Source organism: Choristoneura fumiferana, chromosome 6 (genome assembly GCF_025370935.1).
Source record: "Choristoneura fumiferana chromosome 6, NRCan_CFum_1, whole genome shotgun sequence".
In the NCBI taxonomy this organism is placed as follows: Eukaryota; Metazoa; Arthropoda; class Insecta; order Lepidoptera; family Tortricidae; genus Choristoneura; species Choristoneura fumiferana.
Window position 1 is genome coordinate 9,985,346 of NC_133477.1, and position 16,862 is coordinate 10,002,207.

Below are 16,862 nucleotides of genomic sequence, written 5' to 3' on the forward strand. Positions count from 1 at the left end.
GGTGTCAGAGTGATGATTCAAGTCAAGTAACAGTAAATATAATAATTATCTAAAATTGCTAATGCAAGATGAAAAGTGAGGAACTGAAGCTAATTCTTAAACAACAATCTGAAATAATGGCTACTATGCAAAGCCAAATGCAAATGCTACAGCAACAGATGACAAATAAGCCGGGCAGTAATAAAAGCGATACTAAGAGTCGTGTCAATGTTCCCTGGCCGCAACCTTTGGAGGTTAACTCGGGCGAGCCGAATGAAAACCTAAGTTTTTTTTTAATGTATGGACAAACTATTGCCTAGCTACGGGTATGAATAAATGGGGTGAAGATAAAATGGAGTTGAAAGCAGGACTTCTCATTAGTGCGATTGGGAGTGTGGCCATGAAGAAATATATGTAATTTGGGTTAACAGAAAAGATAAAGCGATCAGAGGGGTCAATTTTAAGCAAAATAAATGAAACGATTATGAAAAAGACCAATTTTATTTATTGCAGGTATATTTTTAATGCCCGGAACCAATTACTAGAATAAAGATTTGAAGATTGTCTCTTAATACTTCGAAAGTTATTAAAACCCCGTGATTATGGTAATATTGAGGATGACATACTATGAGATCATAATTATAGTAGTGGGCATAAAGGATTAATAAGTAAAAACTTCAGTGTTAATTTCTGTGTAGTTTTACTTATATTTTACAACACAGAAACAGAAGCTAATTTCTTAATCTCATTTAGTAGCAGTCGTGGCAGTGGTACAAATAAAAGAAATTGGAGTGAATGAAAAAAATAAGTGTTTTTGCCGAAATTGACGAGGTTTTTTTTTCCAGCGATAAAGCTCAACATTTTCAGCTTTATCGCTACATGTCACGTGACCAGATTTGACGCTGGAAACGAGCGTCGAGCGACTTGCATGTGGCCGCGCCTTTAGTGTGAAAATAGTGTCAAACAATTTTTTTTTTATTGTCGGATTGTAATGACGTACATGCGTTCCAACTGCTCACCTACAAAATTTTCCACCGCATCATTACACGGTCCGCGTCTTCCAAAGATACGCAATAAACCTATTTCAGACACAATTAAAACTATTGCCTCTGACGGCATTCACAGCTGTTATGTTTGACATGTTGACGTTTACCGTCATACGTCAACGTCAACGGTTAACCTGGAAAGTGCAAATCCTGCAACCTGCAATGCATCGATCGATTGATCCTACGTAGTATCTCTTTATTAGTCTGTTCTGTGATTGATCCTGCCCAATGTATTTCATGTCATGAGAATGCAATTCGTTTTATAAATAAAATCTAACTTATAATAACTTTTGTAAACATGAATGAAGAAGATAAACAAGATATTATTCAGAGTTTTAATATTAGAATTGGAGATGATATCAACAACTTGGGAAATGCTTATCAAATAGAAAATGAACTTGTTGCAAGGCGCGATGCATTACAGAACTCTGTATGTTCTCGTTTTACGTTTGTTAACGTTTTAATTATTTATACGTATAGTTGTCGCTTGATCTATTTCCAGCATGGTCACATTTCGTAAATGATGAAATTTTAAACATAAAATTTGAATTAAATTAACACACAAATTATGTTTTCAGCTTCGTGTAGTAAATACAGAAGTGCCAACGGAAATATCAGCATCTATAGATAAAGCCAAGAAAAACTGTAGCCATACAGCAGAGCTCAAAGCTAAAAGTGAGATCTTGCAAGAGAAAGTTGATAAGTTCTTGACAAATACTGAACCCCTGCGAAATGAGCTTAGCAAAAGATTTGCAGCCATCAACAAACTTGAAAAAGTGTTGTGCTATCTGAAGTCATATGCAGAGGTTGATAGCCTATGGTGAGTTTTAATTAAGTTGTCATATTAGACTAATGCTGCTTGCAGCTAAACTAGAATAGTTTTGTGGAATTTAAATTTAAATGATAATTTTTAACGATTATCATAGGTAACCAATTCCACAATATTACTGCAATCGCATAGTCATGGGCAGGCTTAATTACTAAGAGGACTCATTACTAAGAGTTTTTGAGCGTCACGATTTAAATGGGTCCCGACTGTTGAACCTTAAATCAGTTCTTAACAGAGTTCTAGACCACTAGGCTTATTTTCTTCCTTTTAGTTTTGGCAGTCAGGTCTTTTGATTTTTTTAATTTAATGTTTTATGTTACACTTTTTTGATATTTATGTGAAAACGGTAGATTAAAAGAATTATAACCTATATATATTTAGAATGGGCTAATTATTTGCTTTCATTTAATACCCATATTGTTACAATACAAAATATTTTTTTTTCAATCCTCTGCCATGTTTTTTTTTGCAGACGCCATATTGAAATATTATATAGCCTATGTCACTCCAACAGTTATGACAAATCCAATGATACCTCATATGTTAAAATCCGTCCAGCCGTTTAGGCTGCAGCGAGGACCAAAGAAATGGACATACATACCCACATACATACATACATACATACGCTCGAAAAACATAACCCTCCTTCGGGCAGTTGGGTAAATAGAAATCAAATTTAACAATCACTCTTCTTTTACAGTTCTCAGCTAAGCACATGTACTGAAGATGAAGTAAGTGTGCAAATTTACAGTGAACTCAAGAAATTGTGCATTCAATATCAAGAGGGGCATAGAGGCACTTACGTAAAGGAATACACACACTACTGGCACAATATCCTCAAGGATAGATTGACTAAGTATAGTTTGATCATTACATAATAATACTAATACTTTTATAATACTTTATACTTTGTATTATAATACTTTTTTCATTTTTATTTTCATCATTAATTATTAAACTTAATTCTTATTTAAATAATGCCTGCTGATATATTGGTATTTAATTCGCTATTGCAATACAATACTTTCAATATTAATATTATATTGCAATGACTCTTTTTTTGTACACCACAAATAATAAGCAATACAGGAAACAGGTAGAGAGAAAAAATACACAACAGAACTTATATTTATATTATATTCTATTAATTTCTGTAAAGCACTTACTTTAGAACATGCTAAACAATGTGTAGCTTACTTAAGTTCATTTTAAAACTACATTGTTTTAAAGATATATTAACACAAAAAAAACTGATAATGCAGTCAAAACTGTTTATAAATAACAACATCAAAGGGGCAGCACTATTTGGTTGTTGAAGATAATTTTTAATGATAAGTTTTGTTAATTTGGTAGGTTGTTATAACTGGTGTTGCTTTATACAGTTTTGTCTGTGTAACTTCCAAAATGAACAATAACATATAAAACACGTTTTTCTAGAATGAATGAGTCCTTTCAAGCTAAACTGCAAATATTAAAGGTCCAAAATCAAATTCAACCAAATCAATTAATAATGCAATAATGGTATGGATAAATCTTTCAGGCAATATGAAGATGTCCTTAAGCAATTAAAATGGCCAATGGTGACTGGTGCTGATAATTCTCCGTTGCCCAAAGATGTCTTGGTCAAATTTTATGGGCTAACCAAATTCCTATTTCTCATAGAGGAGCCTGATGATGAGCAGGCTAGAATGCTTTCCGGAGATTTCAGCTTAGGTAATATTATAGACTGTATAATTCCCATTGGATAGCAATATAAGAAATCTTTGCAGAACTAAGTTATGCGCAACAACTAGTACCTACCTAGAGGCCATCCATAAAGTATGTCACACTAGTTTTTAAGAACCGCCCCCCCCCCCACCTTGCCACGTATTGCTATGAAATTTGCAATTATTTTGTTCCTGTTTCACTAACCGCTTGACCCCTCTTAATGTGTGACGTACTTTATGGATATGACCCTAAGTGATATTTCGTCACTGAAAAAAACTCGTATCTTAAATCAAATTTGTCAGCAAAATTGATCCTTGAAATAACAACGAAACAATGTTCATAAAGTTCACTCAGATGAAATATCGATTTTGAGCTACAAGGTTTTTTTTAAAGTAAGTAGTGACGATTTTGTTGCTGTCTAACAAATGTGCTAGTCTTGCATCTCCAACTAACTAACGTATAGTTTATTCAATTTCAATAACTTCTTTATGAAAACATCAAAGTTTACTTAGCAATTTTTATTTTTAACAGAAAATCCATGCTTACCAGTGAAAATATTGCTACGGCCGCTAAAGAAACGATTCACGTTCCATTTCACTGGACAGCGTCAGACGGCACGTCTCGACCGCCCGGAATGGTTCCTTACACAGACTCTGACGTGGATCAAGGATCATCAAGGCTTTGTGAAATCGCATGTTCAGCCACTTGCCGATAAACTGAATATAAGACATATAAGAGCTGTGGTATGATTCAATTGTTTTTTTGTCTAATAGTTTAACAAGGCTTATCTTATGTACGACAAATGTGCTATGTCAGCCTCATAGGGCTTCCCATAGAAATTTCATTGTTGATTCACTGAACAGCCAAAATATGAGTATTTTACATTATTTTAATAAATCACAACACATTATGTTTTTAAACGGTTTTATTCGGTTTCATCACTATTTGTTACCCACAAATTACTTACGGAGAAGTATTTGTGCCTCTTCTGGGATGTGTGAAAAGCTTTATTGTTGCAAATAAGAGTGTAAAACGTACGTTTTTATTTTATTATATTAGATGAATTTAAACATCCGTACACTGAACAATATACTGTTTATATCATTGTGACATATTAAGGTACGTAATAAATGCGCGTGAGTCCGTACGAAACCGCGGAGCACTCGCGACTGATGGTTGCCGAGGTATGCCGAGAATTCATGGGGCGTAGGTATAACTCGCGTTCCGGCCGTTTCGGTTTATGTTCCGATCGACATTAGTTATTGTTGTTTGTTTCCAGGCTGAATTTAACGCAGGTCTAATCTCATTCGCCGCTGAACGACTCCACACTGTCTTAGGCCTGTATAACACCCAAGGAACCAAGCATGAGAACATCGCCGATACCGACGCGGCGTTTGCCCACGCTGTGGATGAGGCTCTGGGTTTCCACAGAGAATTGGTTCTGATGACCGGGCATGAAGCCAATAGCGTGCTGTCTGTGCTGACCAAGGCTGAGATATTTGTCCGGTGGCTTGCGGTGGAGAAGAAATGTAAGTATTGAAACTTGAGCCTGCATTTTCGTGGGCATCTGTAATGTTTTATGTAGAAAATCATCGCTACACTACAAAAACGCACTCAGCGTTGATCCACACCTATCCGCGACGCGGCGCTGACGCATTGGGAGGATATGTTAAATGAATACTTGTTGACTTATTCTCAATGAAAATACTGCGCCGCGTCAAGTCACGTCTCGGTGTGAACTGGTCCTATTATTTTTCTTATTGCGACTATGAAATGAATGACGATATTCGAATGTGATACGTTTTTTGCTTGCTAATAATCACTGATACTATTTGACACACTCATTAATGAAGAGTAAGCACGCTTTAGGAATCATAGCTGCAAAAAGCATTCTGTCCTGGCTCTTTGGGCCAACATCGTACCGCCAATCTCTCTCCAAGTTACTGGTAATTGACGGTGGAGATCATCCTGGGTCTTCTCGGTCTTGCTGGCTTTCCTCCCATTTCTTACAAAATACTGATAGGACGGCCAAATCCCCTTCCTCCCCCCCAACTGTCACGGACCACTTCCACAGTCCTTGGTGGCTGCAATCTATCTAACTAGCCACTGCCCACAATCATGTTACTCTGAATACGTGTGTGTAAAGGTCGATTCACAAGAGCTGGCACGAATGGTTTGAATGAGTGAATGAAAGTATCTGTGTGCTAACAAATATGAAAATAACATGCATGCATCAATGACATAACTTTCATTCAATCCATTCGTACCAGCTCTTGTGAATCGACCTGTACAGGTTTCTGCACATTTTTTACTTATTGCTATATTCCAGATGCCCTGGCCAAACTAGACGAGACTCTTGACAATGAGCAATGGAGCGAGCCGATAGCTGGCGGCAACGGTTCCGCGGTCGGCACCGTCATATGGGTTCCGCGCGGTGCCGACTGGTTCATAGCGCTGTTGAAAACCATCGAGGATCGATACGCGGTACTACCGCAGCCGGGACATCGGTGAGTATTGATGGTGTTAATTTGACATTCACGCCAATTTGACGATCCTCCGCTGAAATATCTTCTACTTCAAGTGCCACTCCATTACGAAATTGTTATTCGGCGAACTGGCCACTTTATTTCAAAATATCTCGCGTTTGGCTAGGAATCCCAAATTCAAATTTATTTTAAATTTGAGCTCATGTGCACAGAGCGGAATTTTCATGGCATTTTTTGATCTGTCATAGTGACTTCTCACTTATCGTTTTCCGATATACATATCTATCGATACACAACACAGGTACCTACTAAAGAAGATTAAAAGTACACCTATACTATAAACAATAGGCCAATAGGCGGCCTTAAGTTAAAGAGCGATCTCTTCCAATTAACTTTCGAGCAATTGAAAATGTGAAATAGACATATGCAATGAACAATGAATGGATAACAATTTGTAATTTAATAAATTAGGTTCGGTTTTTTTTTAATTTCATGTTGAAATTCTTCTGTTGTAATGTTAACAAGTGTTCCATTCATGTCTCTATAAAAGAAATAGATGTTTTTTATTTAATATTTTCCGGTTTTAAACTACTTCTTTTACAGTAAAATATCAATTTGTATTTGTATGCGGAAAAAGTACGCTCTACATAACATGATACGAGTAAGTTTACAACAATCTAATTTAAAGTCTAATATATCGACATCATTTAGGTAGAGTCAATAAGTGAGAAATCACTATGACAGGTCAAAAAATGCCTAAAATTCCGCTCTCTGCTCATATGTGTTCGAATTAATCAATTCACTAGTGAAGGTTGGCAGTCACCTCGCCATATATTTTTTCTTATCAAGCGCCAATCTGCGCGGCTGCTCGATGGTCTTAATCCCTGACCACTGTACCTGATATTACAGAGCCAAGACACCTTACGTATAAATAACTGGTTTTCGCTTCCCGGGCACATTACTTATCATGATGATCTGCAGGAGGGAACACCGATGCAGTAGACAATCTTACTCTGTTTGATAGTCCGGACAATTTCCAGGTTTGAAGCACAACTTCTACGTTTGTAACTTTAACTTTATCCATCCCGCTGATGCGAGGCAAACGATGGTAAACCCATATTTCAAAAGCTTCTGCCATATACCTAGATATATTTCAGCGGAGGACATATACCAGCGGAGGGTATAGACAATATATGTATATGTAGACTACAATATGTAGCTGTATAGGTAGTGCCACCAGAGCTGATGTCACACGCACAAGAAAATGTCATGTAATGACAGCAGGATTTTGACATTAACTCATTCATTTCATTCATTCTACTTTTATGCAATCAGTTCGTTTTGTAGCTGTGTGTGTAATCATTCACTTCAACTTTCGTGGCACTACCTATAACTTTCATTAACTGTGGTCTTCTTGCAGCCTCCAATTCCTGGAGCTTCAACTAGAGCTTGTGGAAGAATGGCGGGTACGGTTGACGCAGATCATGAGCGCAGCCCTGGGTGCTTTGGAAGCGGACTCGTTCCTGGCGGGCGGGGCGCGGGACCCCCTCAGTGCTGTCGTCAACGCTGCGCACTACTCGCGCGAAGTACTGCTGCAATGGGCGCATTCACTAGTAAGGCTTTTTATATCAAAGTTCCTTTTCCTTACTATCCTTACAATTTTTTTCTTAGCCTATATTATGTGTCCCACTGCTGGGCAAAGGCCTCCCTTATTATACTATATTAATGCGAAAGTACGAGGGTGATCTAAAGTAATGATAATTGAAATTTTTGTTTTTATTTCTGAAATAAAATTAAAACATTGCATTGTTTATATAAATAATTACCTACACGAAAATGGAAAAAATGGGCGAGATAATTACAGTAAGGTACTTACAGTACTAGTACAACCAGAATGTTAATGTCGCTCGGGACTCGTCGGTTTTCTCGTATTCCTGAAGATTGAGAGAGAATGATGGGAGTTTCGAACGATATTAGCAAACTATTTAAATTGTAGTAACGGTTGTACGGATTTGGATTAAATATGTACATAACTGGATATCCTAGAATAACACATGGGCTACTTTTTATCCTGATATTCCTACAGGATAGGGATAACATCATGATCATCTCGAAATAATAACCAGGCTTTGAGTCATAAAATTTTGCACGGCTGTTTATACCTACTCATAGTGTAACGTCAATGAAAATCATGATTAAATTTTTGGGGATTCAAATTAGACTTTAGTAAGATCCCGGAATTTAATTAAAGCTATGGATTACGTGAGCGAAGTCAGTGGTAATGACTAGTAATATCATACCTCCTTTCGCAGCATTACCTGCAACTACATTACTACCGGCGTCAGTTCCAACACTTCACGCATCAGCAGCATCAAGAAGACTCAGAGTCGTTGGGCTCGGACGACGAAAATGACGACGACAAACGCGGCAAAGAGAAATCTGGTAAGTTATAGCCTGGTATGTCGTCACTTTAAATTGTGGGGGAGAGGCTACTATAGAAAGATCTTTCCAGGCAGATTATTGTTGGAAATTCAGAACTTGTATATTATATGCGGCCAAGTTGAGAAATTTGGGTTAGAATCAAATAAACGCAGCTGATCCTACTCTATCAACTCGTTCTAAAATCATCTAGACGAAATTGCGACTTGGCTAAGGGTCTCAAACCTTACGACACGGAATCGGCTTTAGCCGATCAAAAAACTCTTTATGTCCACGCAATAAGAGCGAAAAAGACGTCGATCAGCACGGCCGACGCAAAACGACGGATAGTCGTCTTTTTCACACTTATTGCGTGGAAATAAAGCGTTTTTTGGTTGGCTTAAGCCGATTCCGCATCAACAGATGTAGGGAGACCCTAAAAAGTAACTCAGTCTTAGAAGCAACTCGATCAGTGAACTTAGTCTCATGATAGGTCTGATTGAACTGGTGATGTTTTGTTTGTTTTAGATTCCGAGGATGAAGCTTTATCACTGAAGGATGTGGAACAAAAGGCCAAGAATCTGGCACTTGATGAGTTGACGCGCCGAAATTCCGCGATGCCTGAACTTAGTCAGTTCGATATCGTAAGTCTACTTCTCTGCTTAAAAACTAGTTTGCGCCCGGATCTTTTTTCCCGTTGCAGAATTCAATATCCCGTTGGAACTTGGCAAGAATTTTGAAGAAGAAAAAGGGATAAATAGTACAATAGTACTCGTTGGTAAGCCGTATTTTTCTCCCCTTGATAAATAACATACCATTACAGATGTCACCAACGGGCACTAGAAACGTACCAGAGCTGACGAGTCAAGCGGCAGAAGAGGCTGGCGTGTGGGCTGAAGCGCCGGGACTGCTCGGGCGGCTGCGGGACGCCGGCCTCAAAGCACTAGTGGATCACGCGTTTATGGAGTTCAAAGCGGCTATGCGCGAGTACCGAAGGCAGAAGTAAGCTCATACATGGTCGTTCATAAGGGTTTCTGTACTTTCTGTGACAGGCTAGTTGGTATTTTAGTATCGTGATGTTCGTTTGACATCTTTGGCATGTAACGCCTGATTCAATAAATTATGATAAGTCCCGTTTATGTTATTTGGGTACATCAGCTATTTCTTGTTGTTGTTCTGTCCCGTCAGCGAGAGGACAAAAGTAGTACAGTTTAATAGAAGAAATATTGTGTCACATTATACTAACATGCATATTAGATGACCAAGAGCTAGAAGGGTTTAAAACTACCACAAAAATGCATATTTGGCAAATTTTAATACTATAATATAAACTTACGATTTAAAGTGTGACTCAGGAGAACGTAACTATAGCAACGAGTGACACGAAAAAGTTGATCGACCCATTTAACTGTGATATTTCACCTGTCAAGAAACCTCCATTTTACATAAGGCTTGTCGGTAAGAACGGGACAAGCTTGGTAATGAAATTACTATTTGTTGACAGATGGCACGCGATGCTGGTGGTGGAAGAAAACGCTCTGTGCGTGTCAGGTCCACTTTGCCGCCTCTTTCCGCGTTATGTGCTCGTCTCGCTACCGCTTCCGCGAGGCTGGCGCCAGCCTTATCAGTGAGACTTAGAGGATGCCTGGCTGAAAACGTGGACGGTTACATATTTGAGGTAAGTCATACGTCTTACAAAAATAATTTGCGTTCGAGAAATGAAAAGAAGCATGGCATATTTACTCTTAAGTCAGAATCAAAAGTGCCTAGTTATAATAACTGTAGACCTAAGGGCCGGTGGCTATTTGACTCAAAGAATTAGCGTAACTATTTATCGAGGACACGCTGCCAGCCTTTTTGGCACAATGCCACGGGTCCATTTCTAGATTAATTTAGTTTTAAGCATGTAATTTTTCTCGAATGGCGTCCTCGGAACGGGAGACGAGCTGTCGGTAGGCCTCCAACAAGATGGAGCGACGACCTGGTTAAGATCGGGATCGCGATGGATGCGGAAAGTACAAGACCGGTCTGGGTGGAAAGCCTTGCGGGAGGCCTATGTCCAGCAGTGGACATCTTTCGGCTGACATGATGATGATGATGATGTTATTTTAATTTAGTTATTTAATTTCTTATTACCTTGTTATATCTTTAGGATTTGTTCTCTGAAAAATAAAAAAAACACCTTTTTTTTCCAAATTACACCCGCGAGAAGCAGGGGTGGGCCGCTAGTTTAAATACACAGGCTTACTGTATTACCTATTCATATCGTCAATATAGGAAGTGGTGCTAGAAAGCTGGTTCAACACGGGCGGCACTATGCAGTTCACGCACGACGTCAAACGGAACCTCGTGCCAGCGTTCGCGCCGCCCAATAAAAGTGCTTCTCAGATCAACTACTTGCCGAAGTAAGCTCTAATTTTTAGATAGTTGTTTTGTCTTGATGAGTGACTTATTTTAAGATCGCTTTTTTCTATTTATGGACTCCAAAAATACTTTATAAGGTTTTACTTAACACGCTTGGCCCCGGCAACGATCCACTTAGCTCTTACGCTATGCCTACACATATCCCATAGTAGTCACAAATACGTGTCACTGGCATAGGAGTAAGAACTAAAAAGTCAGACCAGTCTCTGGGCCGAATGTGTTAATAATGGCGTCCGCATTTACTGTTTATTGTCGAACTAAAGCTCACATCGAACATTCCAGATTACTAGAATCCTGCAAACTACTAAACATGGAATACGATGACGCGCGTTGCCTTCGTGCGCAGGTAAAGAAACCTTCTATAGCGGCGAAGGAGACCCTACTGAACCAGGGAATCCGCGTGATTGAACCGCCTGAGGCTCTAAGGATACTCAATCAGAGGACAGACCTTAGTGACGCAGGAGCCGGGTCTGTAATGGACTTGTTCTGAGGATGAAGGCCTTTAGAATCGTTTTAGCCTGAGGTAAGAATGACCTGATGTAATATTGGTGGGTGAAATTCAAGTTCAAGGATTACGTTAAGTCATAAATATGTAGTTACAGGTGAAGGTAATTTAACCGTGTAAAAATACAGAAAATGTAGGTAGCTGGGGCTGTAAATCGAACCTAGTTCATTATTCCATGATTCGTGCTTCACCATATATGGCACCAACCCAAGCTTTGCCTTTATATAAGGAGTTTGATTGTGAAATGAAAAATTATACCATGTGACAAACTACTTTATTTATTACTTGAGCCACACGTGGATTACCGCGGAAATACTCACAGCCTAATGTCACTGACATAAAAACCTGCCAATCACTGCACCGGCGGGATATTCCTCCGTCGCCTCCTCCCCCCCGCATACCACCAAATTCGTCGAAAAATTGCGTAACGTCACAGAATCTTGATGCTAATCTAAATATAGATAGCATAGTAGAAAGGGAAGTAAAGATATATTTTTTATATTGCGTTTTTTTTTTAATTTAATAATTGACTAAATTTTATAGATTCGTTATATTATTTATTAAATTTTATAGTAATTATTGAAATTAAGTTTTTGTTGATGCCTGACAAAAGTAGAAATTGAGGAAAAGTAGAGATTTCCTCTTGCATTTAAGCACAAATTTTATTTAATCTAAAAGCGTTATTAACAATAAAATATGGGTCGGGTAAATTAATCATGTCTTATAAAATTAGTTCTGCATTCTTATATATAAGTTAAAATGTTGTTCATTATTTATTTCATAAATATGACAGTTGTGTTGATATAATAAAACTTCTGTTTATAAAAACTTTTTTTATTTAACGAAATAAGTTTATTATTTTTCTAACAATTTTACTAATTTAACATGTATAACTACACACACCATACACTCATTAAGCACATTCATTGTATCTACAAACAAAAACCATGGCACAAATGCACTTTTAAGGCAAAATATAGGTGTAAAATAATTATGTTCACAGCCGTTTTCTTAAAAATCGCTCAATTAGGAATAGTGTGAACAAAATAGCTTTGAAAGTAAATCCCTTTTTTGTCATTTAAAACTTATTAAGTACCTATTACTAACAAGCTTTTATGTAACTTTACTTAGGCAGTCAGTTTTATCAGAGTTTATTTCATTTTACTTTATGTGTACCTATTTTATTTAATCATCATCATTACAAAAAACATTCAATATCATTAATTACAAAAACAAAAAAATTTGTTCACTTCTACACTTTTGTACATTTTTTTTTCGATTTTTAATATAAATGTGATGATCAAATCATAGCCAGCAGTTTAATACATCAGTGCAGCAGAATATCCATTCGTACATGGTAGTGGTACAAATGTTTACTGATTGATGATTGATTTTATGTTTTGTACTTTTATTCTTTTGGAAACACATCGATAAATCTTATAATACTTTCTAAAATACCTATTTATAATAGTATACTTAAATATAGCTTAAAAATACCTACATCTTCACACACCTTGAAGAATCTCCATTTCAGTTTATATTTTTACGATTTACGAGCTTCAGTACACAAGACAACTTTGATTGAGCGACCAATATCAAAAAAATCTTAAAACTCAAGTGTTCAAATATTTTCTAGAACGCCAACTTCCAACATTCATGTTGATCTTGGGTTTTGTACTGTATCTGCATGTACAGATAAGTAAAACTCAGTGTGCTAGTTTCCTGTATTCTCCGATTGCTGTACTATTCTATTACAATATCACCTCTGCGTTGACTGATCGAGACGAGTCGCCGGCCTCTGTCTTTTGCCGCCGCCTCGGGTCCTGGGAGGAACTGTTCCACCACTGTTCATCGCCGGAAGCCCACGCTACATACACCAGGTTTGTGACGATGAATACTGCTAATGTGATCCAGAAGACTAGACGCCATTGCACTAATGTGCTCTGAAAGATAACATGACTTGTAAGTATTCTGTATGTATTTGGCCTCATCTGCACTTAACATCAGCTGAGGTAGGGGTCAATCACGGTCAGTTTTGTGTAAAAAAAAATCTACATGTTCTGGCCTCATATTCATAAATCTACATGAATACTGGATCGCAGTTTAAAATAATAACTACATAAAAAACCGCATCGAAATCGGTTCATCCGTTCGAGAGCTACGATACCAGGCAATCAGACATTGCGTCAAACTTATAACGCCCTCTTTTTGGGTCGGAGGTTAAATACATAGAAGTAATAGGAAGCTGCATAGAGTCAATATTAAAAATAATTCAGATGGCCGACTATAAGACGTTGTGTTCGTCCTATGTTTGTCAATTTCGATATATTGTACGCAAGACTTGAGCTTTACACAGATTACAGGTGTGGTGCGTTAGCGGGGCAGCAGGTTACGAAGTTCGAATTTTGCAATTTTCGTACTATACTTAGGGCCTGATATTTATTTTGACAAAGGCACCTCGTGCACTAGACAGCCACGCCAAGACCACAACCAGTGCCCGCAACGACCAGATTAACTAAGGGAGCACGTCATTACCGTCGCCCGTCGCGTCGCGAATTTGCCGAAAGACAACTATAACAACAAAGTTTCCTTGGTGTTTTTAACGTTACATCGGGTGTCAGCAGTCCCACCAAATACGGGGCAATGATCCCCGTAACAGCACCCAGTCCGTTCACGATTGCCATTATGGTCCCAGCATAGTTGCAGCTCAAGTCTAGGGCGTTGACCTTCATCCCAGGGTAGAATGCTCCCATCAGACCCATGGATACCGTGAACAGGCCACCACTGTGGTCGTGTCGCAGCCAGAGTATGAAGCCAGAATCATGCAAATGCCTGGGCCCACGGACGCTGAAAAAGGAGACGTATATGTAATTATTAAGTTAAGGTGCCATCAGCCAAATATGTGGTCTACCACCTAAAGTTGATAATCGTTTGCATGTCATTAAACAATAATGCCAAAACACGTGTATGTCAACTTGAAAGTTCGACTTTAGCGACATATATATTTGATAGGAACTTGTTTAAAAATTGATAGACCACTTATTTGGCTGATGATACCTAATTACAATTTGTACCTACTAGAGAATGCAATAAGAATAAGGCAAAAAAGTACATCACGTGATTTGTATCTGGGCCTAGGCTATGAGTAGGTACAAAGATATCGATTCGGCCAAAATTAGAAAAATATACATAGCCTTAAGGCCGCTGCACACCACATAAGTAACGCCTGATTCAATAAATTATTCGAATAGATACTTATTTTTGCACTTGACTGTACGTAGGGTATTTAAAATATAGAAGCTTGTATGAGTATTGGATTTTGAATTTACGATTTTAAATCGACAAGCAGTTATGTCGACATCCTCATGGATGTCCGACACGACTCTTCCGTCATTTATTAATTTATTATTTATTACAATGGTAGTAAAGGTTTTCCGGGCATTGGTGACCGTCATCCACTTCCTCTTGACGATCTTATCACAAATCCATCCAAAGACTATGGAGCATATCCACATAACGAGATACGGTAGCGCCGCAAGCATACCGGTCCTGTGTATGTCGAATTTCAACACCCTGTCATGTACTTCGGCAAATCTGTTTACCATCGTAAAGTATCCGTAGTCATGCCCAATCTATGGAGAAAATTATTCATTAAAACATTTAAACTCATTTCTACCCTTAATTTGTCAATGTTCACCACAATGAACATGATTCAAGACTATTTTTAGTTTTTTTTTTATACATTTTTAGACATGGAGAATGAGAAAAAGATGAATTGTAGGAAAGTCGAGAGTATATGTAGCTTTTGAGTTGTAGTACGAGCCTTGATCGATCATGCAAGTCAAGTCAAAGAGTCAAGGACTTTGGATTAGTTGCTTTACATTTGGCACTGCCCCTCCCTGCTACCCCTTGCGACGCCTTTAACGTAAAAAGTGTACAATCTTTGCTCAATTTGGGGCTAGGTCGATTGGTGTAATTTGTCCCGAGAATTAATTAATTACGTATTATATTATTATTGTGCTCCTCAGGCTGCTTGAAGCTTGAAGGAGCTACGCCCTCAGTCGATTCCTTGTTATAATCATCAAGAGAAGCGTTTAGTTTTGATATTAGGAAACTATTATGAACACAGTGTTATATGGCTTCATTACTTTTTTTTATATAAAATGGGCTTACGTTTTGAATCAATCCCGCATTATAGAATGGTTTAAAAATGTTCATCTTTAATCATCATGAATCCACTATACTTAATAACGATAGGTAACTGTTAGTTATTACTATACTTAAGTAAATACAAGCCGTAGTAGCCGAGCTGTAAAGGTCGAAGAAGCAGAAGGCTAAACCACTTAATTGGTTATTTATGTGAAAAGAAGATCTTAGTTCCTTATCATGGCTTTTCTCGATACCTATTAAACAATAATAGAGAAATCTAGTAACAATTAGACCGACAGGAATAGGAAAACTATACCTACAATTTATCGACGCGGCGCAAAAAACCTTGAGTAAAAATTTCTTTACTCAACGAAAAACAGAAGTTTAATATCCATGGTACAGCCAAAGAAATTATATATAGCATTGTAGAACCTTTCCCAAAAGGTAGGCGCAAGAAATGATTAAAATTGTATTTATGCATTAGCTTGACTGAGAGTGGACGTATCTACTGTAAATCATTGATTGCGTGTTAATAAGGGTTCCGTACCTTAAATGATAAAACGGAACTCTTATAGGATCACTTGCATGTTGTTTGTCAGCTGACAGTCAATACTCCGGTAATGTACGGTATTTACATTAAAAGGAAGAATTCGTTATTGTCTAGGAAAGTCCAAACTTCAACTAGGAAAGTACGGAATCCTCTCCACGCGAGTTTAGCTAGCTAACTGGTCCGGTTATTTTAAATCCTGGATGTTTTTCTAAAATGTTGATATCAATCGTTAAGCCAGCATCATCGCAAACAAGTCGTTAATGATTTATATTAAGTCGCATTCACATTACATCATCTAGCGCCCAGGTGTCAGCGCCTTAGTAACCATCTTGACATTACCAGCATTATCTTAAACGAATCTTTACTATTGTTCGTCAGTGTACATGAAATACGTTAATACAAACCTGAGCGCAAACGAGGGCCCACAGAGGTACGGACATAACGATGGCCTTCCACGGGATAGAAGAGGGTTCACTGCTTCGGTGCCTGCCCAAAGCTTCCTCCAAAAACTTCTTTTCTTGATCAGAAATGAAAGGATGGGACTCGGGATTCATTGTAACACAGCACGTCTGTAAAACATTACAATGTTTAAACTTCAATTATAATGGTAATTATTTATGTATAGCGCATGTGTTTTGTGTTTGTATATTATAATTCGTATTATTTCGTATCGCAAAGCGAGATGTTTTCTTCGAATTTGCTTACAAAAGCTAAGAGCGGGTAGCAACCGACGAACGAAGAGGAGGTAGGTAGTTTTTTCACTGTTATC

General features: G+C 37.9%; 1 protein-coding gene and 1 pseudogene across 1 annotated transcript; one reads left to right on the plus strand and one right to left on the minus strand.

Annotated features, from left to right (window-relative positions):
- Positions 1 to 1,042: 1,042 nt before the first annotated feature.
- On the plus strand, positions 1,043 to 12,186 carry LOC141428995 (RAD50-interacting protein 1-like). Its single transcript, XM_074089122.1, is given in 15 exon segments — positions 1,043 to 1,455; positions 1,604 to 1,845; positions 2,555 to 2,710; positions 3,395 to 3,567; positions 4,093 to 4,304; positions 4,841 to 5,090; positions 5,891 to 6,068; positions 7,468 to 7,660; positions 8,360 to 8,489; positions 8,994 to 9,109; positions 9,289 to 9,467; positions 9,970 to 10,025; positions 10,028 to 10,143; positions 10,743 to 10,870; positions 11,172 to 12,186. Coding segments are annotated over 15 exon segments (2,469 nt in total). The 5' UTR covers positions 1,043 to 1,323; the 3' UTR covers positions 11,380 to 12,186.
- Positions 12,187 to 12,690: 504 nt separating this feature from the next.
- The window catches only part of LOC141428668 (putative inorganic phosphate cotransporter), a 5,090-nt pseudogene continuing 918 nt past the window's right edge, over positions 12,691 to 16,862 (minus strand).